The sequence below is a fragment of the Rattus norvegicus genome, chromosome 2 (genome assembly GCF_036323735.1).
Source record: "Rattus norvegicus strain BN/NHsdMcwi chromosome 2, GRCr8, whole genome shotgun sequence".
Taxonomy (NCBI): Eukaryota; Metazoa; Chordata; class Mammalia; order Rodentia; family Muridae; genus Rattus; species Rattus norvegicus.
Genome location: NC_086020.1, coordinates 236,541,176 through 236,567,973, shown reverse-complemented (window position 1 = coordinate 236,567,973; position 26,798 = coordinate 236,541,176). Strand labels below are relative to the sequence as shown.

At 41.2% G+C, this 26,798-nt stretch overlaps 1 protein-coding gene across 3 annotated transcripts; it reads left to right on the top strand.

Moving 5' to 3' along the window:
- Positions 1-2,877: 2,877 nt before the first annotated feature.
- Positions 2,878-23,999, top strand: Clca4 (chloride channel accessory 4). 3 transcript variants are annotated; one of them, NM_201419.1, is given in 16 exon segments: positions 2,878-3,004; positions 3,262-3,353; positions 4,540-4,776; positions 8,231-8,371; positions 8,514-8,661; positions 9,547-9,655; positions 10,548-10,725; positions 12,479-12,697; positions 14,471-14,698; positions 15,423-15,600; positions 16,668-16,774; positions 18,720-18,935; positions 19,555-19,822; positions 21,650-21,820; positions 22,796-23,029; positions 23,330-23,773. In NM_201419.1, coding segments are annotated over 14 exon segments (2,772 nt in total). In that variant the 5' UTR covers positions 2,878-3,004; positions 3,262-3,353; positions 4,540-4,614; the 3' UTR covers positions 23,743-23,773.
- The last annotated feature ends 2,799 nt before the right edge of the window (positions 24,000-26,798 follow it).

Genomic DNA, 26,798 nt, shown 5'->3' with positions numbered 1-26,798 from the left:
AAGTCTTCTTCACCCTTTGTCATACACAGGGTAGAGAAATACTGAGAAGGGCATGGTAGGCTGGTTGCATAGGGAAGGCTTCGCTGCAAAGTAGAACCAGCATCAGAAGTAAATGAGAAAGCAGCTTAGGTGAGGAACAGGGGAATACCCAATGGACGGTCCCAGATGCCAGGCAAATGAGAGGCTCCCAGGACCCAACAGGGATGATTTTAGCAGAGAAGAGGAGCTAGAACCTCTAGAGACCACCTCCAGTAGACAGGCATGACCTCCAGTTGAGGGATGGGGTCACACAACCATCTCAAAGTTTTTAGCCCACAAATGTTCCTGCCCAAAGGAAGAACAGGGACAAAAAATGGATTAGAGACTGAAGAAAGGGCCATCCAAGGACTGCCCCACCTGAAGATCCATCCTGTCTGCAGACACCAAACCCGACACTGTTGCTGTTGCCAAGAGGCGCTTGCTGACAGGAACCTGGTGTGACTGCTCTTTGGGAGTTTCAGCCAGCAACTGACCAATAAAGATGTGGATGCTTGGAGCAAGCCATCAGACTGTGCTCAGGGATCCTGGTTGGGGAGCTGGAGAAAGGAAGAAAGGAGCTGAGGGGAATTACAGTCCCATAGGAATAACATCAGCTGGCTGGACCCCCAATGCTCCCAGGGACCAGACCACCAACCAAGGAGTACACAGGGAGGGATCCATGGCTCCAGATTCATAGGGAGCAGAGAATGGCCTTATCTGACATGAATGGGAGGGGAGGCCCTTGGTCCTGTGGAGTACTGATTCCCCGGTGTAGGGGGATGCTGGAGGAATGGGGCAGGAGAGGGTGGGAGGGCAGGGGAGCATCCTCATAGGGGCAAAGGGGAGGGAGGAGAGGAAGGTTGTGGGATGGGATGCTTGTGGAGGGATAACTGTGAAATGAGATCATTTGAAATGTAAACAAATGGAATGATTAATAAAACAGAAAGACAGACAGACAGACAGACAGACAGAGAGAAAAAGAAAGAAAGAAAGAAAGAAAGAAAGAAAGAAAGAAAGAAAGAAAGAAAGAAAGAAAGAAGGAAAGAAAGAAAGATGAGTAGTGTCCAGGGTTGGAGAGGGAAGAGCTTATTGGCTGCTCTTGCAGAGAGCCTGGGTTCAGTTCCCAGGCTCACTGGGACATTCACAATTCCACTTCCAGGAGATCTGATGCCTTATCTAAGCTCTTCAGGAGCCAGTCACACAGGATATCCATTCAAGCAAAACACTCACATACACAAAGTTAAATTTAGAAATGGTAATTCTTTTTTAAATGTATTTTCGAGATCGACAATAATGACAGAAGTTACATTTCACAAAATATGAGCAAGCTATTTCAGCAGGAGAAGAAAATTTCTTGTCAGTAATATTAGAGAATAAGACTAGAGTGAGTAAGAACCAGATCGAAGTGAGTTCCGATAGTAAGTACAACATGTGTCAAATCGAAGGAAAAGCTCTCAAAGAATTCAAAGAAGGAAGAGTGAGATGTGTGAGTCAAACAGGCCAGAAGTTATGCCACCCTGTCATAAAACACAAAAAAAACCTTACAGATTGGGGATGTTTTATTTTTTATTTTTGTAACATGTAGCTGATACTGTAGAAAGCAGTTAAGCAGAGCACAGAGCTCCAGCAAGAGGAGAAAATGGAATCACTCCCAGCACTCCATCCTCACTCAGAGTCGTAGGGAAACAAGTCTCCCTGTGCTTCCTTCAGACTGCAGAGCTCTGGAAATATATTCCCCTCAGTTTGGCCAGGTTGAGTGTGTGGGTTCAAATAAAGGGTCGAGGAAAACCTTCCATACTTTCTCATGGCATAAAAAACACTTAGAGCTCCAGGAATTTAAAAATTCAACAAAAAGGGAGAAGAGAGCAAAGGGACATTATGAAATAATGTGGCCACTAATGAAAAGAAGGGGCAGCATCTTCATGTTCGCTTCCTCAGTGAGGAAGCCTCCCACAATAAAAACTCATAACCAATTTATCAAAACACATAATTTATGGCTCAAATTATGAGTCAATGGTGATTAAGCTATGATAAGTAAAATCCAGTACCCACTTCAGAAAAAGATTTTTTTTTCTTCCAGGAAATAAAATGAAATCAAGATACCTAAGCTATGATTCAAATGTTCTTTTTACAAAGAAAGAAATCGCTGTTACTCTCTGAACATGTGATCAACCTTTTGGCTTTAAAAGTCCACAAGGGACATTCGTGTCATAAACATGCCAATCTGCAGTTCTGATTCCTTCAAGGATTCCAAGTTAGGAAATTATACCAAAGTGAAACAAAGACACACAAAACCAAACCAAAGCAAACCAAACCAAAGCAAACCAAACCAAACCAAACAAAACAACCATGGGGTCTGTTGTGGGGGTTGATCATCTTTGTTTTGATTTTCGGGTTTGAGAGGGGGCGGGGGGTGAGGAGACAAAAAACCGGGTGTGGTGGGAGGTGAAGAGAGTGTGAGAGGAATGAGGAACAGGGTAGAATATGATCAGATATTTTGTTTAAAATGTATTGTATAAAAAAAATATAAAACAAAAAGAACTGGATGTTGCTCACCTGGCATACCAATGAAGCACCTAGAGTGGGATTTAAAAAAAAAAATCTAAACACCAATACTCCAATTGTGTTGTCAAACCTGAAATTTTCAAGGAGAAAGGCCAAGGGCATAAGTGTCCAATTAAAGCAAGTTTTATTTAATACTGGCCATGAAAATAAACACGGGCCAGGCCCCTACTCGGAATTCCCAGAGAATTAAGCTAGCTAGTCAGGTGCTCTTAAAGGCAGAAGCCACAAATGCTATGTCACTTTCTGTTGTTGTCCAATTGGGGGCAACCCTACACCCTGATGTACTTCCTGCTCATGTACCTCCCACCTCGATGTGACCAAGCATATCCTAAGCAACTTTCTGTACTGACATGAGTGAAAATATGTGATGTTATCTTACACGAACACAGCCTCAGCATTCCAGGAAGTTGTCCTTGGGCAGGTAAGGCTTACAGGGTAACTTTAGCTCTTAAAGTATGTTCCTGGTTTTTCTATAAGGAAGATATAAGGAACTTTTTCATGATAAATTTGACATGGGGAAGTACAGATCTGTTTCCTTTATGGTTCTTCAAAGAAAATTATTGTTGACCTAATAAAATGTCTGAGACACAAAGTGAGCAGAAGAATTATTAACAAAGTAAAGATATGATGTTTATCAAAATTGGCAGAGATTAAGCTTCCTTCTCAATATCTGTGCAGAGCCATAAACCAATGCTGCGCTCAGCCAAGCTCAGAGAAGCCTTCCTTTGCACGGACTAGAGAGAATGCAGAGACCGTGGCTACTAACAGTGGTGAGAATGCGTGATGGTTGAGGGTTCAGACTTAAGTAAGATATTTACACTGTCCCCTCAAAGGATCAGGGGATATCACGAGAGGGGACAGAAGGAACGAAACAGCTGGTTATGAAAACGTCCCTTCAGAGCATGACACAGCTATTTCAATCACGATCTAACAGGAGATAGGTCTGCCTGCACAGGGTCTCACAAGACTAGGCCTGTTAATCAGGGACCAGGGAGGGGCTGAAGGGGCCCTATACTTCCTAGGCTAACTACTGGCTATTGGTGCTTTCTCAGGGATGGGGAGGGATCGTCACTGTCTTCAGTTGTGTACTGCTGATGAGCTCACTGTCCTCCAACATATAGCTCCAAAGCCATAGTAACAATAATTGAACACATAAAGATAAGAAAATTGGCCTTTCTCCTATTTCCGTTCTGGAGAATAAGGTTGGTAGTAATAGTAAGAGTTACTATGGAAACCTCTGAACGCTTCAAGAAGTTTGAACACACACACGTAAATGGCCCTAACTAAACTTAGCAGGTCACAAAACAGCAAAACGTTCTGTTGCGTGTGGCAACAGACTTGTAGGGAGGCAGGGTGACGGGATGTGGTAAAAGTAAACAGAATGCATTATGTATGTTCTTCCAAAAAGCAAATTCAGTTAATTAAAGTTTACATTGTTTATCCCTCCTCAACTGTGACCAGCAAGGTATAATGTAGAAAAACAAGTTCTATTTCCTTCACACGAGGGTGGTTTGTTTGTTTGCTGGCTTCCTTATTTACTCTAACGACTTGATTTTATCAAATCTCCCTAAATTTATCGGATGCTTTACGTTCTTGAGTTTCAAGATCACTTTACCTAGCCTTTTTATTTGTGCCACTGTTGTTTAGATGACAGACAATATAGATAATAATTAGTGTACTCTTTAAAAATGGAGGCAGGACTTTAGAACTGCTGTACATTTTACTGTGGTTTTATTTTATGACCCTACCCTACAGAAATTGCAGTCTGTGCATATGCTGAGGAAATTAACTGAAAATGGGAAACAATGTATTATGTCTCAAGAAGAGAGGGTGCTACATATTTTATAATTTTCTGATCGTTTTAACCATTACCATAAAAAAAACTATTGTATAACTTGCTGTGTGTTTTCCCGTACATGAACATTGACCTTTACTCAGTCACCATCCCTCAATCAGCAAGCAGGTGATTTTTAGGCGTATATATACACCTGACAAGAGACACAGAGAAAGAAAGGCTGCGACGAGGCCGGAATGATGGGGTTCTCCAGAGGGATTGTTTTCCTCCTGCTCCTGTACCTGCTTCAGGGGTCAGACACCTCCTTGGTAAAGCTGAATGAGAATGGTTATGAAGACATTATTATTGCCATCGATCCTGCTGTGTCCGAAGATGTAACAATAATTGACCAAATAAAGGTAAGAAAACCGGGCTCTCTTCTCTTAGCCTCATGGAGAATCAGAAAGGTTAATTAGTAGTGATGGCAAGAGTTACTATGGCGACCTCTGAATGCTTTGAGACGTTTGAAAACAGAGTGGACGGTGTTGGAAAGCACGGAGTGAGATGAAGGCTCTAAGGCATCCTAGATGAGGGTCCCAGAGGTTCTAGAAGAGACGCTACCTTCTCACTGTAAGATCAAAGATGAGAAGTTGGGTTCTCGTTGTGGTTTTTTTTTTTTTTTTTTGTAATTTACTTATTTATTGCGTGAGCATACACGTAAGCTTATGATACCATTGAGGAAAGAGTCGTGAATTAAGAGAAGAAGGAATTGTAGGTATGCCGTCATTTTCTGGGTCATCGTAATGCGAAAGTGAGTGGGAGAGCAGGTGTGATATTAGGAGGTTGCTGTGAAGCATGCTGAGTCAGCAGAGGGAGTCAGAGCAGTGTGCGGCTGTGACAGGCAAGAGCGTAAGTCACTGTTTCCTGCGGGGAAGGCCTCAGAGGAGCCCCCACTCATGACTTGTGTGGGTAATAGCAGCTTAGGTAATCACGTGAACAGTACGTAAGCCAGGGGAAGGATGCCTGCCGTACACTGAAGCTCGGAGAGGCTCACACACAGCCACAGAGCCCAGACCACTGGAAAGTGCATCTTTACTTTCGCTCTGAGTAATGGGACTCCATGAAAGAGCTTAGCGGAGTATGTGTACACGTCAGAGCCTATTCCGGGACCACTCTGACTACCTGACACCACAGAAGGCTCCCACGTATCCCATCACTGTGTGACGGTAGACTTGGTGCAGAAGGAGGCAGGCTGTGGTTATGAGGAGGGGTGTTGACTGGGACAAGGAGGTGTCAGGAGTGATACAGCGATGCTGAAGGTACTTGGGAAGTATCAAAGGCAGCACTCTTGTTGATTTAAACTTGTGTGGGAAGGAGAAGGTAGAGAGCAAACATTATGTCTTTGGCTTAACTACTGAGCACTTTTGTCAGCTGGGACGGAGAGCTACAAGAAAGAGCTGTTCCTAGGGAGGAGGAGTACCTAAAGATAGCGTCAAATACAGATATCTTGAATTCAGAGGGAGATGTAAAATGTGTACTCAGATAAAAACTAGAGACGATCAGTGTGTAGAGGATGTGAGCCCACTATGTGTGCAGGATATGAGTCCAAGTTGCAAACAGAGGAAAGGCCCACTCACTAAACCTAAGACTTTGGTTTGGTCAAGTCTCTTCCAACTCCAGCATTCCATACAAAGATTAGCGTTACTGCTACGTGATCACTTTTCATGTCCCCAGGAGCAACATCCACAACTTCAACCACTCAGTTTGGGGGTCATCCCTACTGGGGCCCATTGTTGAGCTCCCTACTGGGCATGAACTGAACTATCCTGGTGATTTCCTGTAGTCATCATCTTTCACTTGTCATGCATTCTCTGTAAACCACCCAACAGCCCAGAGGTGTCACTACCTGATGTCCTTTGAACCCTAGAAGACAAAATATGTGGCTTTTTTCCCTATAGAATACAAAGAGCAGACACGGAATGATAGACTCCTGGTGTTCCGGAATAAATGTTAGGCTTCAAACTTTTTTGAATTCAGAAAATGGATATTTGAGGAGACTATTTTTAGAGACAAAAAGGAAGTCCCATCATAGTCTTCTATTGAACATTACAAGTAGAAATTCAATCCTTTGCCAACATGTCTACATTTTAGTGGGGTTTTTATTTAGTTATTTTTTGACTCTATTCTTTTACAAAGTCTTCTATCATCGGGCAACTTTGTGACTTGCTGTCATCTACTTATACACAATGGTCTTGGAAAACCCTTATAATTGGTGGCCTGATGTTCTCCATTTTCAAGTTTCCTTTGTATTTTGTGCTCAGGATCCTTTTGGGTTTGAAACTTGACCACTTCTGCAAACACTGATATTTGAGGGTTTTTTTTCCCTAATCCAAAACATTATAGGAATTCCGGGGAGGAATTTAAAAGGAATTCTAACCATAGGACTTCTGGTTAGAAAACTTTGAGAAACTATTATTAGGATATCCTAGGGTATCCTTAAGGATGAAAGTTATCTGTGGGGGCTCTCCATAGCCGACAAACACACTGCTATCTAAGATGCCAGTTGAGCTAGGGAGACCCTCAGGGAAAAGCAATTCCTCTGAGTTATACAACACACAACCTACACAGTTGTACCCTGCAAGCCTTCTGGTCCAATTCATTACTCAGTTCGGACCACCAAGGCTCTGCTGTCTCGTATGTACAGAGAGCCCTCTCTTCCTGAAGGACATGGAAGCCTAAATATCTCTTATTTTGGGGAAAAAAAAGGCATCCGCGGAGAAAGAGAATTATTTTAAACTCCTCTGGATGCTAAACAACTTCTGACCCACTTTGGAGTTCTCCACAGCCTTTCTGCACTGGACCCTCATTCTCTGGACTCTGACACTCTGACCAGTGTCCTGATTATTCACTAATCAGTTTGCTGACTCTTTAAAATGAGCGTGAGTCAGAGTGCTGGACTCTCAGAGTCCATCAGGGTGAGAGATGGTCGGTGGCAGTGGGCTCACGTTAAAGCATCAGAGGGCTCTGCCCGGATAAACACAGCACCGGAGAACCAGATGGCCCCTGCGCAATGAAGATAATTTTGCTTTTATTTATTTTATTTTATATTTGTTTACATTTTACCTCCCTCTGAGAGACCTGGTTATAAGGAACAGACACCTTAGTTGCTTTTTATCCTAGTTTCTCTTTATTAGATAGTGACTCTGTGGAGAGAGAAATCCTCTAAAAAATTAGCAGTAGCTTTGGACTCAAGATGCAGGGAGAAATTGGATATTTTCACGTTGACGGCAGAGTAACAGTTCTGTGATCATTTTTTTAACATGTGCTATAGAATTTTCTCTTACCCTGCTCTCCAAGTATCCAACCTTCCCACCTCTTCCAGGAATATGAAAAGAAAGCCCCAACCAGATAACTACTCCTGTGGGCTGTTCTCCTTAGCTTGCTTCTGTTAGAGCTGTCCTTGGTTTATTTCTTGAAATCGGGAGTCCTCTAAAGGGTAAGGTCACCAGGCTTCAGACAGTCCATCAGCCAACCCAAAAGTGTTCACCCAAATATTAGAGCCAAACAAAGGACTCTAAACTCCAGGTTCATAACTAAATAAATCAATTACTTTAATCACTGAGTACATGCAGCAAGCTGTCTTTTGAGGTAAGATGATAGAGGACCGGGAAGCCTTTACAGGTGCAGAGTAAAGCGAGTTTTGGACTGACAGAGGTCAGGTTAGAGGTGTGGGCAGAGCCTGCTGATGAATGATCTTGATGAATGGCTGCTTTTGTCCTAACAACTGAACAGGGTCTGCCAGCCCGCCAAGAGCACTTGAGACATGATTCCACTCTCATAATCATTTCTACAAATGTTTCCCTTTGTTAATAGGACATGGTGACTAAAGCATCTGCATACCTTTTTGAAGCTACAGAAAAAAGATTTTTTTTCAAAAACGTCTCTATATTAATTCCTGAGAATTGGACAAACAGTGACCAGTACAGGAGGCCAAAGCAGGAAAGCTACAAACATGTGAGTGTCAATGCTTTCTCTGACAACAGCAAAGTGTTTTCTGGCGCTTGCTAGTTTTGCTATGAATTTATTGACTCAGAGATTTTCTAACTATTGCCCTCTCTCTTCTTCAAATGTTAATGATCTTTTTAATCATTCTCAGGCTGACATTAAAGTTGCACCTCCTGCTCTCCAGGGCAGGGATGAGCCCTACACCCGGCAGTTCACAAAGTGTGGAAAGAAAGCTGAATACATCCACTTCACCCCCGACTTTGTATTGGGGAGAAAACAAAAGGAATATGGAGATTCAGGTGGGGAATTTAAAATACTGCATCTTTGCAACAGATAATCCTATTCTCTGTTAAACAAGCAGGTTGGAACAGAAATTCCAACTGGGTCCAAATCTTGATTCCTCTATTAGCTTTGTGACATTAAACAAGTGACTTATTTTTCGGTGACTTATTCCAAGTCACTCAGATTTTCTCTAAATTGGCCAAATTCCTGATGCAGCAGCTGATATAATCTACAATAGCATATTTCAATCTTTCCTCAATATCAATCCCTTCAGGACCGTTTTTAGTCTTTCTTTTTCCCTAAAGTTGCACCCTCAAAATATCTATATAACAGGGTTCTGTTTATCTGATTAAGCTGTTGACAGGGTTGGTAATTGGCAAGCCATAAACTAATATGCGAGACCTTTGACTTCCCAAGAATTGAAAATCAAATCCTAGTTTACTGTGGCTGTGGCATATACGCCATAATGTTTCATTGAATTGACATGATGGGGGATAAAACATTAATATTCTGCACAGCAATGAATACCATTTAATACAAAAGTCTTTTTATTAAAAAATATAAACTTTAAGAGTTACAGAAAACCTAAACCCAAATGTAATCTCTCTCTTCTCTCTTTCTGTGTCTCTCTGTCTCTCTCTGTCTATGTCTCTGTCTATCTCTTTTTTTGTATGTGTCTCTGTCTCTGTCTCCTTCTCTGCAGGGATGGTGTGATGGGCAGAGGACAACTTGAAAGTCAGTTCTTGTCCCCTTCCACATGGGGTTCAAGGACTGCACTCAGGTTGTCAGGATTGGTGGCAAACACTCTTACCCACTGAGCCATCTCAGTGGCCTGAAATTTTCTGAGGTATAAAATTTACCAATTGAATTATGATTATGTATTTGAAAAAAATGTCTTACAGGAAGACTGTTGGTCCATGAATGGGCCCATCTTCGCTGGGGAGTATTTGATGAGTACAACGAAGACCAGCCATTCTACAGTGCTTCATCAAAGAAAATCGAAGCAACAAGGCATGTCCTGACTCCTAAGTACCCTTAAATGACCTCTGGTTTTAACTGCCCTATAGTCCTTTCCAAATGATAAGCATCCTTGGTTTTTCCCAAGGCAGATAATAGAAGCAATATCACAAGCCTGCTTTATGTTTATTTTAGACCATTTTCCTTGATGACAATGACTGTCCGTGCAAAAATACATATAGCCACAATGCCAACCATTTATTTGGCATTTTGACACGTTTTATTTACACATCTCTCCCATAGATGCCAGAACTCATTTTCACCCACTGAATTTCAACTGCAAGCCAATGAGATGCACTCTGGCTGAAGCCTGATTGTATCTGTTCTGATCACTGCCTGCTAGGACCCTCCCACGAAATGACACACAAATCCATTCTCTTCATTCCTTTGCCTATCCTGGCTGTCCCTCATTCTCTGATTTTAGTCACATTGCCCTATGGATGAAACTACGCTCCTTGATTAGTCAAAGCACATGTAGTTATGTGACGCCCCACTCCTCAGAGGATGTCTTCCTGGACAAGAAGACCTCACTGCACATCAAGTATAAATGGTCCACAGTTTCTGTCAACCAGGTGATTACAGAGCAGTTAGTACAAGGCCAGCTAAGGGAATGTCTAAGAAACAAACAGCTTTCTTTCCAGCTGAGAGCCCCACTGTGTGTGACTGAAGATATCCTTGGGTTGTTTTTTTGGTTTTTTTTTTTCATTACTACAGTTTCTTGAAAACCAAATGATTATTTTGATTGGCCCTCTTAACCTTCGCCAGGAACGTAGGAAGGTCATGGTACATACATAAGAAATACCATAACACAAAGCATCAGGGGGAGCAGGACCACTTTTCCAGTGATTGACTAAGCTGTCTCTTAGATTCTCTTCCGTCTTCTCAGGTGTTCCACAGGTATCAAGGGTATGAATAAAGCCCAGGTATGCCAAGGGGGCAGCTGTATAACCAGAAATTGCAGACGGAATTCCACCACACAGTTATATGAAAAAGATTGTCAGTTCTTCCCGGATAAAGTTCAAACAGAAAAGTCATCTATAATGTTCATGCAAAGTATCGATTCAGTAAGTATGCCGGTCACTCTGTCGAGAACCTATAATCAAAGGATTAGTTTTAGATGATGATGATGGAGATGAAAGTGAGCAAATTCACATTGCTAGGCGAACACTCTACCTGAGATACGACGGACCTTCAGCACGACACGAAGAGGAAATACGCTAATGTAGAGCTCTCTGAACACTGACTGACACCCAGCAAGGAGGCATCCTCCATTGTAATATATTATATTATTATATCCTTTATTATTATTCTTAACACAACTGTGTACTAATAGCTAGATAATTATTGTTAGCTATTATAATGATAATTCTACTTTAGTGAATTAAGAGTACTATACTTGAGCTTGCATATTCTCCTTTAGTTTTTTTAAATATGTTTTTAATTAAAGTTGAACCCTCCTTCAGATCACTCGTGTGCCCCCACCCTCAGCAGTCATTTTTTCTTTGATTACTATTGTTACATACATTCATGTTTATGTGCACAAATATATTTAACAATGACTTGCTGAGTCTGTTTTCGGTAGTGGTCTGCATATGGTTCAAGGACACCATTCAGCATTGGGCAACCAATAAGGGGGCTCCTCCAGGGAGAAGCTAATCCTCCTTCTCCCACTAGTGGTTCTTGTGTAGGGGTAGGAACCTTTGGAAGTCTCCTCTTTCAGGTTAACATGACCATGGATAATGACATTGTTAAGTCTTCTTTGTGCAGCTTGTTCTAGTAGAGGCTGCGTCACTGAAGACTTCCCTGTATTTTGGCTCCTACAATATTTCCACTCCCTCTTCAAATGTTCCCTAAGTCCCAGACACAGACACCATAATGTAGATGTATCTGTTGGGATGCCACATGATCTGCCAATCTCTGCCTGTGTCCAGTTGTGGTTTTCTGTAACGATCTCCATTTGCTGAAAAGAGAGGCTTCTCTGATGAGGGGTGGCAGCTACACTCATCCATCAATGTAAGGAAGAGGGACAAGGGACAAATAACATCAAGGTTGGTTAGTTAAGACTCAAGGAATCCTATTACTTTATACTTTATATACCTACTACTCAATGTATGCATGGGCATTTGCCCGCGCGCGCACACACACACACACACACACACACTTAGATATTCAGACTAACAAAGCCCTTACACAAGAACCACAGAGTGACAAAAACCCCTTTACCCTGCAGAAGAAAACGTTGAAATGGTCGGTCAGGGTAATCCTCCAAGTAACAGCATAAACATATAGAGAGATTACTGGAGCAGCCCTTGACTGCCTTTCTTAAGAATTAGCCTCTATGGCTGACTACACAACACATTTAGGATACAGGACTCAGATGACTTGAGCTGGATCTGACCAGAAAGTCTCTTTCCTGTGGTCTACCTTGCATGCTTCCAGAAAATACTGTGCAAGCTACCAAGGGAGCAAAGCAATGAAGAGTTCTCCTGTTGCAATGCATATACACCACGATGACCAGCATGGCAAGACATGCACGAAGACGCAATACATGGCACTCACGGGTTGGTGGCAGCCAAGAGCTGTCTAATTCACCTGAGGCTCACTCACAAGGAGGGGATGTGTGCCTGGTGCTCTCAACCTAGCCTGCCTCCATGGCTAGTGAGGTCAGGGACCTTAGCAAAGTCTCAACGACAGCCACTTGGCTAGACCAGCATAATCACTTCTGCTTTCTAACACCGGACATACTTTCGCTTTGATTTTCAGGTGATTTTTTTGATACATAAAATAGTAATTTTCTACACTTTGTTACACTTTTAGGTGACTGAATTCTGTAAAAAAGAAAACCATAATCGAGAGGCTCCAACTCTACATAATCAGAAGTGCGATTACAGAAGCACATGGGAAGTAATCAGTAATTCTGAGGATTTTAAAAACAGCACACCCATGGAGATGCCACCCTCTCCACCCTTCTTCTCGCTGCTGAGGATCAGTGAAAGAATTGTGTGCCTAGTGCTTGATGTGTCTGGGAGCATGGGGGTGAGTTCATGGGCTTGTCCTCTGTGTTTGGTTTTGGTTTTGGTTTTGAATATAGAAATAGGGATCACCAAATAGCAAACACACACCATAAACACCACTTGTTATACGGATTTTTTTAATTGTATGATGTCATAAAACACTATTATACTTTCTGAGATCATGATCTGAAAGGCATTGAAAAAATATACTTAGAGAAATGTGTTTAAAAGAGCTAACCTAAGAGTATCTGTTTTTTGTTAAAGGAATTTATAGCTGAATGGGGAGAACTCTGATAGCCTTTAGTCAGAACAAGACACTGAAAGGAGATTGTTCTCAACCATGAATCCTACATATAAAATGCGTAAGAGAAATGAGAATAGTGTACATCAGTGTATGCTTAAACTAATTTTAGATCAAGCAGCAGGGTCGATTAGCAGAATGCCTACACAATATCCTCTTATTTCTCAAGCATTCGAGTGCTCTCCTCATACATGAAAAGAAAAACATCACCATGAAGAACAAATGGCTCCATGCGGTCATCCCTTCCTTCTCTCCCCATGAAGTGAAGACCAAGGAGTGTGCTAGACTTTGAAAATAGCTACGTGTACTTGAGAAGTTTATAGTTCATTTAGGATGAGCTATGGAAGTATATTCTTGTTATCACACCATTTGGGAGACTAGGCAAGTTCAAAGTCAGTTGGGTTACATAGTTAGACCCTGTCTCATAAAACAAACCATGGTACTGATGGATCCATGATTAAAGGCAAAGTAGGGCTGGTGGGATGGCTCAGCAGGTAAAATATTTGATCAGTATGAGTTCAAAAATCAGAAGAGAACTGAGTCCTCAAAACTATCTTCTGATCTCCACATGACAAACACACACACACAAACATACACCAATAATAATAATAATAATAATAATAATAATAATAATAATAATAATGATAAATTATGATGGCAATGATGATAATGATGGTTATGATAAAGGCAGAAGAGATAGCTCAATTTTTGGCTAACCCTATCAACTTGATTTCAAAATCTGGAATTCAAAATGGTGGAAGGCAAGCACTGATCAGTTATCCTCCCACCTCTACACATACACCATGACATGTGTGCTGTGGTACAAGTATCCTTGCACACACATGCACTCACCATATCAAAAAGAAAAGTAATAAAAATCAGAGGAGAGAAAGTGATAGACAAGTATGCAAAGGAAATTGTAGATATGTAGGAGATTTTGTTGTGATTTGGTTTGAGAAGGTCACAAGCCAATTTGGGTATGCAGGGAGGATCCCTGACATGGTTATCGCTGAGTTACCAGAAAGCCAATGCTGTTGCCCCACTGGTAGAGAAGCAGGGGAAAGGCTAGAAGTAGAAGGGGCAGGGTAGGCTGGTCAGCAGGCTCCTTGTGAAATACTCAGCTCAGCTATGATTGGAGGCCAACAGAGTCTGGTTGAGGTCTCAAACCCTGGGATAGGAGTTTATCTATTATGGGGTGAATTGTGGCACTAAGGTGTGAATCGTTGCCTTAGCTTCAACCCAAACCCCATTTTACCTCGGCTGCTTAGCCACTGGGAGCAGCCTCTAAGAGAAAGCTATGAACTTCTTTATGTGTCCCAGGTTACATATAACCACACTTATTAATTTACCAGTTAGAGTTTAATTGTTTTTTCCACAGTACAAATGAATAGTTGCCAAGTTCTTGCCAGTAAGACCCAAGTATTCTTTTATGACATCTGTTCTCATCTTCCAGTTGAAAACCACTCATTTCTTTTCTTATCATTTTTCACTCAGTCTTATGATCGCCTCAATCGAATGAACCAAGCAGCAAAATTCTTCCTACAGCAGATACTTGAAAGTAGGTCCTGGGCAGGGATGGTACACTTTCATAGCTCGGCCACTGTTAAGAGTGAGCTGATCCAAATAAACAGTGATGTCGAGAGAAACCAGCTTTTGGAAACCTTACCTACAAGTGCTAGCGGAGGGACATCCATCTGCTCTGGAATCAGAACTGCATTTCAGGTGAAAATCCCACTGCACTTGTATTTTGATCACTGTTTTGATTTTAGGACAAAGTGAAGTTATACTGTTCTTACTTGTCTCCTAGTGTCAACATAACTAATCTTAAAGGGTTCTAGATAAAATCCCAGGAAAAAAATAACTTTGGCGTATATGCTCTTAACACTTGAGAAAGTGACGCATTAGAACCAAAATTCCAAGACCATCTTTGGCTAGACCATCTGAGCCAGCATGGGATGAATGAAAGACTGTCTCATCTGCAAATTCAAAATGCTTAGACCATTAGCTCCCCATTACCTAAGTATTGAAGGGTTTTCTAATTTGGATTCCATTGCCTTTTAGTGCTGGTGTGGTTGCTCACTGCACCTGGCTGTATATATGATTGATTTTGTATAAACTGACTGGTTTGTCAGATGAGAACAGGCTAAGACAATACGTTCCATATTTTAAGTATCTATTTGCCTGGGCTTTCGGGATCAGATGTCATTTAGTCTATGTGAATTTTTCTTAATTATTGATCCCACCTGTCTTTCAATTGAACAAATATCCCCAGTATTGGGGATGGGGAGAAAAATTGTCTATGTTCTTCAAGGATTATTGAGCAAAAACTTTATGATTCTAAAACAAATTATCGCTATCCTATACTTTTTCTATAGTTTCTTTTTTCTAACTTTCGATCAGGAGAGCTGATCTTATATGATAATGGTATTCTGAATTATGCTTGCAGGTATTTAAAAATAAAGGATACCAAACTGGTGGGAATGACATCTTGCTGTTGAGCGATGGGGAGGACAGCACAGCCAAAGACTGCCTTGATGAGGTGAAAGACAGCGGGGCCGTAGTTCATTTCATTGCCTTGGGAAAAGCATTTGATCAATCTATATCAAACATGGCCAACGTAACAGGTGAAACATGATCTCTACATTACAGACTTTCAATTGTTGGGTGTAAATGTAGAGCTGACATTCAACTTCTTCTTTAAGCTCAGTTCTGCAAGAGCCAGGCCAGGGGTTGGAGATCAGAGTCAAACAGACCCAACTTCTGTCCTTGTCACATTCTTTATCCAGGCGACTGGAAAAGACACATAAAGTAAACAATCCAAATAAATAAATCACATTCCTTTGTAACAGGAAGATTGTAGAATAAACTTTAATTGAGAATGACAATCCTTCCATACTCCCAAAATGTAGTGAGGAAAGAGGAGAAAGGAGATACGCAGACCAAGGCTCCTGAGACAGGCCTTGAACAAAGTTTGGGATTTTCCAGGACTAAAAATACAAACTATAGTAACTTATTTAACTTAATTAACTATGGTAATTTATTTCAATATACAAATGCAATGAAAACTGATTAGATACATCTTGTATTTTCTCAAACATAGTAGAGAAACCAATAGTACAAATATCAATTATTAGACTATTTTGACTTTTGTGGTACCAAATATATATACCTTATGTTTATTTGAGTCTGGCTATACAATCTCCTACCTTTCCAAACACTGTAATAGCCATTTGTACACTTTATTTCTGTCACAAATATTCTAACCAATATCCAGTCATTGTCAAGATACTTTCATACAGAAATTCTTTCTTCCTTCCCGTTTTCTACTTGTAATATGTTTTCTTCTGAAAAGTCTAGATGTTGTAAATAAAAGATCATAATTCCTCTAAAGGCTGTACAAAAGTATGTGACCTTCAACATGCAGAATCTAGTACCTTTCATATCTATAACCAGATGAACCACCTCCAGCAACTGGGGTTGCTTACTGAGATAATAAGGTAGATTTTGCTTTGTGGTTACGATGAATTAAACAAAACTAACATTTCAACGATGACCTTAAAGGCTTTCCGACAATTTAATCTAATCCATATGGAAACTTTGACTTTATTTGAACTGTTATTTTCTTAATCATTAAATTATGGTAAGAACTCTTGTTCTACAAAACAACATAGTCTATTCACTTATATTTTAGGTGGAAAGCAACTGTTTGCTACAGATGAAGCCCAGAACAATGGACTCATTGATGCTTTCGGGGCCCTGGCTTCAGAAAATGCTGATGTCACTGAGAAGTCCCTTCAGGTCCGAGTTTTCCTATCCCTAGAGGTTTTATGGTTGCTTTTGCCACAACCAAGAAAAGGTATAAGGGCAGAGTCCATAAAACCAGCCAGAAAAGAAGCATTTAAGTGTAGAGATATTGAAGACTTTAGGTGTTGGTTTGTGTGACTTGGTTTGGTTTGGTTTTTAATGCATAGAAGGAGTAGAAATAAAATTCAGTTTTTCTCATGTGAGATATTTATGGTAAGCTCTGAAATAGAAAGAAACCTCAAATTTTCAAAGTTTGTCTGTATTTATATGCAAGATAAGTGAATGTGATGAAGGCAAATTGTGACCCATGAGAAGCGCGATCCAATCATCTGAGTTGATGAGAAGTTGGGCTTAGGGATGGCATCTGGAATACTCTTTCTCCTAATGCCATTGTGGGACCAATGTGACATTGTTCTCTGGGATTTTGCTGACAGAGACAAATGTGGTATTCCCATTCCAAAGTTCTTCACATCCACGAGAGACTTGACAGCTTAAGTCAGGATTGAGATTTAGGACAGCAGAGTGATGCCTCAAAGTATTGTCAGAGCAGAAGGTGTTGGGGGTTGAGACTTAGGATACAGTAGAAATGGTGCCTTCATTCTATTGTTCCTAAAGTGGCATCCCTAGGAAACACTCACATGGATAAAGCTGGAACCCTTGGACCTCCTGCTAGTGAAATAAACTGAGCATAGAAGGAAGAGGTGCATGACCTCATGTGCATGTGAAATTCAAAACATCTGAATTCACAAAGATAAAACTGTAATGCCATAATTAGCATCAGCTGGTAAGACATGAGAGGAACAGGTTATAGACACAAACTTACATTTAAATAATAAGTGAGTCTAAGAGATGTATTGCATAAGCACAGTGACTACAATTAACAGCATTTTATCACATTTGAGGCACTAGATTACAAAGTAGACTTAAGTGGCTCTGCTGTAAAATAAAAAGATGAGGAAACCCTTGTGTTAATTAGTTTAATTTAGCCCATTTATAATCCTTCAAAACATCATGGTTACATGATAAACATGCAATTTTGTAACATAAAAAATATAATTTATGATGTTGACTCTTCTCAACAAAGAACTGTCGACAGAGACAAATAGCACTTCTATGGCTCCTCTCAGAAGAGACCCTAGAGCTTGCTTTCTCTCTTCTCAGGATTCTTGCCTTCAAAATCAGATTACCCCCTTTGGATGGACTCCATTTTCAAAGTGTTACTCTCAATCCTGTGTAAAAATTGACTTAAAGATTCTTCATTAACAATCTCCCCAAGAGGGTTTATCTCAGTTGTCTTTTATACCTTCCTCAGGACTGAACTTAGAGGCTCTAACATGCTAGGCAAGCTTCCTACCACTGAGCTGTGTCCCAGATCCAGACTGTCTTGTTCATTGTGGGAGCCCTTAGTCTGGTCCAACTAAAACACTCTACTCAACCCAAGTGTAATCTTTCGGGTCACCTGTGAGATGACTGAGTAAAGCAAGTGTCACACACACACACACACACACACACACACACACACACACACACACACTATACCAATTCTCTGTGGGGTTTAGCATCCTTGACAGCCAGTAGTCAACAGCAGCATTTTCCCAGAAAACTATGAATGTAGAGCAGGGTCACAGTCCCAACTTTCAACTGATGTTTCCACTTTAAATCCCCTTTTATGCCCTACCCTTTCTTCAGAGTCTGCATTACCAACCCTGCAAGTGTCACATCCCGAGAAGTCTTCAGAAAGATTGCAAATCTATTGGTAGGGAGGAAGAGAAGGAGGTATGGAAAAGAGAAAAGTAAGGTGGTTCAGCATATGTAAGGCTGCTTTCAGATCAAATATAGGAAATTATCTAGAGAAGAAAAAAGAATAAAGCTATTTTCTCCTGTAGTCATTAAGTGTTTTGCTTTTCATTTTGGCCTTGTTTGTTTTGCATTTAAACAGCTTGAAAGCAAGGGTGCTGTGTTGACCAACAGTCGCTGGCTGAACGACACTGTCGTTATTGACAGCACCGTGGGAAAGGACACATACTTTCTTGTCACCTGGAGCCAACAAGCCCCTGCCATTCATCTCAGGGATCCCAAAGGAACACAAATAACAAATTTCACAATCGACACGGCTTCCAAAATGGCCTATCTCACTATCCCAGGAATTGCTGAGGTAAGCCACTAGTGTTTTAATTTCCCACTAAAGATTTTTTCGAAAGAAGCTCTAAGCACATCATAAATAGGGGTACAGTTACTTTACCATCTTCAAGATGAAAGTAAAATGTATGTACTTCCCATACCTGTGTGATCCTGAGAGCTATGGTGTCTGGTAAAGGGAAAAGAAGACATGGTTTGAGGAGAGAGAGAGAGAAAGAGAGAGAGAGAGAGAGAGAGAGAGAGAGAGAGAGAGAGAGAGAGAGAGAGAGAGAGAGAAAGCATCTGAGAACAGGGAGGAAGAAACATGGTGACCTGGCGTGCTGTCTTCTCCCACGCTGCCTGCCAGAGTCATGGAATATATGACACTGAGGACAGAGCAAAGGTGGACTTTAGCAAAACATTATTTTCCAATTTAGATATCACAAAATGCAAATATGATGCCAAACATGAACCAAGCTCCCAATCTACCTGTCTCAGTGTCAGTACCTGAAGAACCAAGAGCTTTCTAGGCCCCCCTCAACCCAATTTGTTAATATTTTTTACTGCTATGCCCTATTTTAAAATCACAACAAGTGGAAAAAGAAAACATGTCGTTGACTCTCACTGCTTGCTGCCTGTTTCATTGAAAATTTTAGGTCGGCGTTTGGACTTACAACCTTGAAGCCAAAGTAGACTCAGAGATACTAACAATTACAGTAACTTCTCGGGCATCACGTCCTTCTGTGCCACCCATCATTGTAAATGCAAAAGTTAACACAGACACGAACAGTTTCCCCAGTCCAATGATTGTGTATGCAGAAGTTCTACAAGGTTACACTCCCATCATTGGAGCACGCGTGACAGCTACCATAGAATCAAATAGTGGAAAAACAGAAGAGCTAGTACTGCTGGACAATGGTGCAGGTAATTCACAGACTTTCATGAATGAGCCTGTATGTTTATACTGCCAAATGTGCCATGTGTTCCTGGGGCACTGGGTACAACAAGATGGCCGCCTGAAGAGTTAGCACAGAGTAGGAAGGAAGCGCAAGACCAGCGGGAAATGCAATCAGGTAACACCTAAGTGCTTAGTAAGCATCTTCCACATGGTAAGCATTTTGTATGTGCCATCCAATGCCAAAATTATATTTGTAATCTTGACAGGCAATGCCTGTCTCCAGCTAAGGCAGACTCATTCAGAAGACTGAGCACGCAAACATTCATTCTAGGTTTATGCTTCTTGGAGGACCATCACCAAAAATGTGTGAATAAATCAGATGATGCTCGAATTGTCTCTCTGGTGGGAGAGGGTAATGGAACCCGGGACCCTGGCAGATGAAGGGAAAGAAGCAAGAGTGATCCCCACAGCTGAAACAAAGCACAGATAGAGTCCTGAGAGCTGGGGCCCAGGAGAAGGTAGATGTAGAACAGAGAGGGGCACTGAGAACTGAGGCATCGGATGCCAGGTCTGTCTGACAGAAAGGTAGGAACTGTACTTGTTGCTATGTAGGGAGGTAGTGCAGAAAACCCTTTCCCTGCACTCCATGTTCTCCTGTGACTGGAACGTTGTGCTAAAATCAGTGAAAAAAAAATAACCAATCTGGTCCACATGTGAACAAGAAACGATGCCTACTAGGACATTTTGCAACACCATTTTATGTCATTCTACAAGCCTGTCTTCAGCTATATTTAGCTGTTCTTGGAGTAAATTCCCAGTTTTCTCCCATTGCCAATTCCACAACTACCTCTCGCCGATCCCCAGGCCCATCTACAGTGCATGTAACTTCATGTTCCTTGCTTTATTTCTTGGTATTTTAATAGATTGCCAGATAAGCATTTAGGTCATTGGGGGTACAAGCTAATTTAAAGTTCTTTTACTGGAAGAAAAGAGAAAGAAAGAGACTGCCAACAGCTGGAGCCAGCACCCCATGCTTCTGTGTGCAGAGGCCCATGAAGAACTTGAATGAACCGGACTGCTCGGACCCTTCCTTCGGTAGTCTGAGAAATTGTCATGTCTAAAAATCCCCAGACTTTTAGAGGGACACAAATGTCGCTGATGCAAGAATGCTGTTATCTCTTCCGAGTAGAATGGGGAAATACATTTTTCAACTTGTCAGTTGACCTGAAATCTCATCATTGTAAGAGTGGACTTATGCCACAACATTTCTGAGATTCCTCCAAACATTTATTCCAAGAGTAAAATTTTTTTCTTCTGTTGAATTACAGAGATAATCAATTGAGAGAACAGAAACAAAACAAAGAAAAGACAGAAGTTGTTGGTTATAAAGCAAAATAAGTTAACTTGGTTGTCCATGAGGAATGATGCTAATTAAACTTTCCATAAAGATACATTTACCACAGGAAGGGGAACACTTACATAAACACAAGAAAACATGGGAAGATTAATTTAGCAAGCTGAAAGTCAATTGAAAGAGAAATGGCAAGAAGAGTCCTATGACCTCTGCATAAGGTGGTAGGGCACAGAGAGATAAAGTATTACAGTATTTATGATATGTGCACAATTATCAGTGTGGTAAACATGTTATATAAATGCAGATATGTACATATCAAAGTGAGTCGAGCGTACACGGTTAGTAATGTATTATTTTGGCAGAAACTGACAGAGATGGACTCCATTCAAATGTGAAACCGTAAACACAGGCATATAGAAGGCTGTGCCTGTGTGATGATGCACACCAACTCCTCATTTGCTACAATAATTGTAATTCATTTCTTTATGCTTTTACCAAGGGGCTGATGCTTTCAAGGATGACGGGGTCTACTCCAGGTACTTCACGGCTTATTCAGATAATGGCAGATATAGCGTAAAGGTCCGCGCAGACGGAGGAACAAACTCTGCCCGGAGAAGTTCACGGCATCCGTCCAGCAGAGCGGCATACATACCAGGCTGGGTAGTGGATGGTGAGTGGCTCACGGTATCAGAAACCTAGGCAATCATTTCCACGACTTCAGATGGTGGAGGCCGAAAGCATTTTACAGTTCAAAATATAACTCCGCCCATATCTAGAGGGGATCTTTATCCAATTGTCTCTACATTAACCCAATCTAAGCCGTGGAACCAATAGGTGCTGAAAACGAATCAGCGAGTATTTGTTAGTGTGCAACATCCTTAGGCTATCAGCAACAATGTGTCCACCTTTCAGCTCCAGACAAAGAAAACATCCCACTCTGCTAGAAACCGAAGTGCAAGCCAGCCCGCTACTCTGTCTTCTGAGTTACATGGGCTTCATTGTTTTTAAGCTTTGTTCTCCTTGCTTCTTATCTGGAGGGGTGGGGAGCTCTACAATGGAATAAGAGCTTTATTTCTCAGCACTTTTGGCCTGGAGCGATGGGAACCATCTGAGGGTTACGGATAGAACTGGCGCTGGTTTCCCCAGACATGTTTCTAGTCAGAAATAACTTGAGATCTAAATCAATGCTTTTCTTAAGGCCTATGTTAGGGAGACATGGTGGCACATGCCTGTGGTCCCAGCACTTAGGGGACAGAGGCAGTAAGGAGGGTAAGGATTTCAAGGATATCCTTGGCTACATAGTAAGTACGTGTGAGGCTAGCCTAGGTTTCATAGCAGCCTGTTTAATTTTGGATTTGTTTTATTTTGTGAACTCATAAAAAATATTCCATAATATCCTCATTCAATGAAGTTTTCATTTCGAAGCAAGTGATTGTCCAATATGATTTGATGACATCCTGGTAAGAATTCTGGAGGAAGAGTTTTCCTCCACATGGAATGCTTGTGCTTACAGCACATCATAAAAATGCAACCATAGGTGTGAAAAAAGAGAAAGAGGAACAGAGAGAGGAGAGTCAGGAAGCTGACTGAGTTCTGCACACCGTGTACACTTCCATCTCATTTAACTAGAGAATTTTAAATGCAGGAGAAATTCAAGGGAACCCACCCAGACCTGAAACTACTGAGGACACTCAGCCCGTCCTGGAGAATTTCAGCAGGACGGCATCTGGAGGTGCCTTTGTGATGTCCAAGGTCCCAGCTCTTCCATTGCCTGATCAGTACCCACCAAATCAAATCACAGACCTCCAGGCCACACTTGATGGGGAAAAGATCAGTCTAACATGGACGGCACCAGGAGATGACTTTGATGTTGGAAGAGGTAAGAACAAGGACCTGTGTAGGTTTGACCTAAGTGAGAGAAATCCAGGGGGATGCAAGGGCAGGTAGGTCAGCTAGAGGAGAGGCTGGTGAGTAACGACTCAGCCCAGTAGGAATTTCAGGATCTGACATTTTACAGGTCATGCATGGCTGTCTTTAAAATCAGAACTCAGCTTTTACAAAAAATAAATGAGTAACACTTTTGAAGTGAGCATATATTGCATGACTTAAAATGTGTGAGGGCAACTAGAAAGAAATTGAATATGGTATGATGCTGTAACTAACATAACATTTTTTTTAGTTCAACAGTATATCATAAGAACAAGTGAAAATATCATTGACCTCAGAGACAATTTTAATAAGTCTCTTCAGGTTAATACAACTCACCTGATACCAAAAGAAGCCAACTCCAAGGAAACCTTTGCCTTTAAACCAGAAACTATCTCAGGAGAAAACGCAACCTACATATTCATTGCCATTGAAAGTGTCGACAAAAGCAATTTGCACTCCGGACTGTCCAACATCGCACAAGTAGCACTGTTCACCCCTCAGGCAGATCCTGTGCCTGAGGAAAGTCCCCAGTCTGGAGTTAGTATCACTACGATTGTGCTGTCTGTGGTGGGCGCCGTTGTACTAGTTTGTATCATTGTAAGTACCACTGTTTGTATCTTAAAGAGAAAAAGGTCCTCCTCAGGGCCTGCAACAACATTTTAAAAAGCAACATCAGGGCTGGAGAGATGGCTCAGCCCTTAAAGGCTAGGCTCACAACCAAAAATATAAAAAGCAACATCAATAAAAAGGGATTTCTGAGATTTTAAAGTATATGCCGTGTGATCATGAACTCAACATTAGTTTCAAGAGGGTCTAAAATAACACATTAAGCACACCCATTCTGTGAAAAACTACCAATATTAATGTTCATAATTTTATTCACTTACCACGGTGATAAATAAAACTGATTTTTTTATTGATCTCTAGTTGTGTATTTTTTTTTCTGAAGCCAAAGTTTTCTGAGAGGATACTTCAAGTTGCCTGAAGGAATTCAAAGTGTTTATCTAAGTAGCCAATTTACAATATAAAAGAGGAAATCAACATTTAGAAGGAAGACAGGAATGTGGTCTCAGGGTTACCAATATTAGTTAATGGCATAATACTACCTCAAGATCCCCAACCCTGCACTCTCATAGTGAAGGTCACACTTGCTTAAACTCATGGATATGGAATATGCTATTTTAATTATTTTACTTTTATTTATTTTGTGTGTGTGCATGTTTGTGTGTGCATCTGTATGTGTTTATGCATGTATGTGTGCATGTGTGCATGTATGTATGTATGCATTATGTAATATATGTATGTATGTGCAATCATGTGCATGTGCAGATCAGAAGAAAATTTCTGGGACTGGGTTCTCTCCTTTTCTCATGTGGTCCTAGGAACCAAACTCTTATTGCTATGTTTGGCAGGAAAGATCGATCCTTAATCTCACCTATCTCACTGGGCCCAGAAACACAATGTTTTTTAAAGGCTTTTAAAGATACCGCATGTTTATATTTCATTTTAACCTAAAGACCTCTTTTCTCTTTTTTTTTTTAACACTTACAATCAGTTTTATTGAGACATAGCCATGCCGGTTCCTACACATAATTGTGACACGTTACATCGTTGGTTCTCAACCTTCCTAGTGCTGCAACCTTTTACTACAGTTCTGCATGTGGTGCCCTCAAACATAAATTTATTTCTGTTGCTAATTCATAACTGTAATTTTACTGCTGTTTTGAACCCTAATATAAAAATATCTGTGCTTTCCAGTGGACCAACAGGTTGAGAACTACTGGGCTAGATGGTCCACAAAGCCTAAAACTTAGTGAGAGAAAGAGTTAAAACATTGGCCAGATGCCACTCTTGGTGAAAATGCAGACAGAAACATTGTAAAGTGAGAGTCACTGTATTTTGTAACAATTTATTAAGAAGGAACCTATGTCAGCACTGCTATGTAAACAATGACAAAGACCAAGGGAAACACATCGGGGATCATGTAGACAGTAATATGCATCGTCTCTTATATCATCAATGTAGAAAGGTTAAGGAAAGTTTAATCCTCATTAAACAAACACTTTGCATACCCTGCCTTCTCTTTATCTTTCTGTGCCTTTATTATTTGTTTGGCTTTAAGCAATTCTGCCGGGAGAGCTTCATCTCCTGGGCTATCTCATGCACCTTCGTGAGATCAGCCAATGCTTGCGCATGTTCTTTTAATCCTTGAATACCTGCCCTCTCGGCATAGTGCTTTAGTATTTGAGGGGTCCACTTCAAGAGCCTCCAAGCAACTGTCAATTGCCCCCTTCAATATACAATCACCAATATTTAGCACACGACTTAAAGCTATAGGTTGCAGTCTGGATATGTCTGGTCCCTCAGTAACAGCCTTTGAAATATCCACGTATCTTCAGACCTTTGCATATTTTCTTTCATTCCCCCACCTTTATTAAATTGGGTATTTCTTATTTGCATTTCAAATGGTATTCTCTTTGCTAGTTTCCATGCCAACATCCCAATAACCCTTCCCTCCCCCCTTCTATATCAGTGTTCCCCTACCCATCCTCTCCACATTACCGCCCTCCCCCCAAGAATCCTGTTAACTAGGGGTCCAGCCTTCACAGGACCAAGGGCTTCCCCTTCCACTGGTGCTCTTACTAGGCTATTCATTGCTACCTATGAGGTTGGAGCCCAGGGTAGTCCATGTATAGTCTTTAGGTAGTGGCATATCCCTGGAAGTTCTGGTTTGTTGGCATTGTTGTTCATATGGGGTCTCGAGCCCCTTCAAGCTCTTCCAGTCCTTTCTCTGATTCCTTCAACGGGGATCCCATTCTCAGTTCAGGGTTTTGATGATGGCATTCACCTATGTATTTGCCGTATTCTGGCTGTGTCTCTCAGGAGAGATATACATCTGGTTCCTGTCAGCCTGAAAATCTTTGCTTCATCCATCTTATCTAGTTTGGTAGCTGTATATGTATGGGTCACATGTGGGTCAGGCTCTGAATGGGCATTCAGCCTCTGTTCTAAACTGTGTCTCCCTATCCCCTTCCAAGGGCATTCTTGTTCCCCGTTTAAAGAAGGAGTGAATCATCCGAATTATTGTCATCCTTCTTGAGTTTCAGGTGTTCTGTGCATCTAGGGTAATTCAAGCATTTGGGCTAATATCCACTTATCAATGAGTGCATACCATGTGTGTTTTTTTGTGATTGGGTTACCTTACTCAGGATGTATTTTCCAGTTCCATCCATTTGCCTATGAATTTCATGAAGTCATTGTTTTTGATAGCTGAATAGTATTCCATTGTGTAGATGTACCACATTTTCTGTATCCATTCCTCTGTTGAAGGGCATCGGGTTCTTTCCAGTTTCTGACTATTATAAATAAGGCTGCTATGAACATAGTGGAGCACGTGTCTTTTTTATATGTTGGGGCATCTTTTGGGTATGTGCCCAAGAGGGGTATAGCTGGGTCCTCAGGTAATGCAATGTCCAATTTTCTGAAGAACCTCAGGACTGATTTCCAGAATGGTTGTACCAGTCTGCAATCCCACCAACAATGGAGGAGTGTTCCTCTTTCTCCACATCCTCGCCTGCATCTGCTGTCGCCAGAGATTTTGACCTTAGCCATTCTGACTCATGGGAGGTAGAATCTCAGAGTTGTTTTGATTTGCATTTCCTTAATGACTAAAGATGTTAAAGGTCTTTAGGTGTTTTTCAGCCATTTGATATTCCTCA

What these genes read in the sequence shown, in the direction of transcription:
- Clca4 (XM_063282230.1), top strand. Translation starts at nt 4,615, where the DNA reads ATGATGGGGTTCTCCAGAGGGATTGTTTTCCTCCTGCTCCTGTACCTG. An exon ending in AGCAGGAAAGCTACAAACAT is followed by an intron (nt 8,372 to 8,513) that starts GTGAGTGTCAAT and finishes AATCATTCTCAG; the next exon opens with GCTGACATTAAAGTTGCACC. An exon ending in CTATCCCAGGAATTGCTGAG is followed by an intron (nt 18,936 to 19,554) that starts GTAAGCCACTAG and finishes TGAAAATTTTAG; the next exon opens with GTCGGCGTTTGGACTTACAA.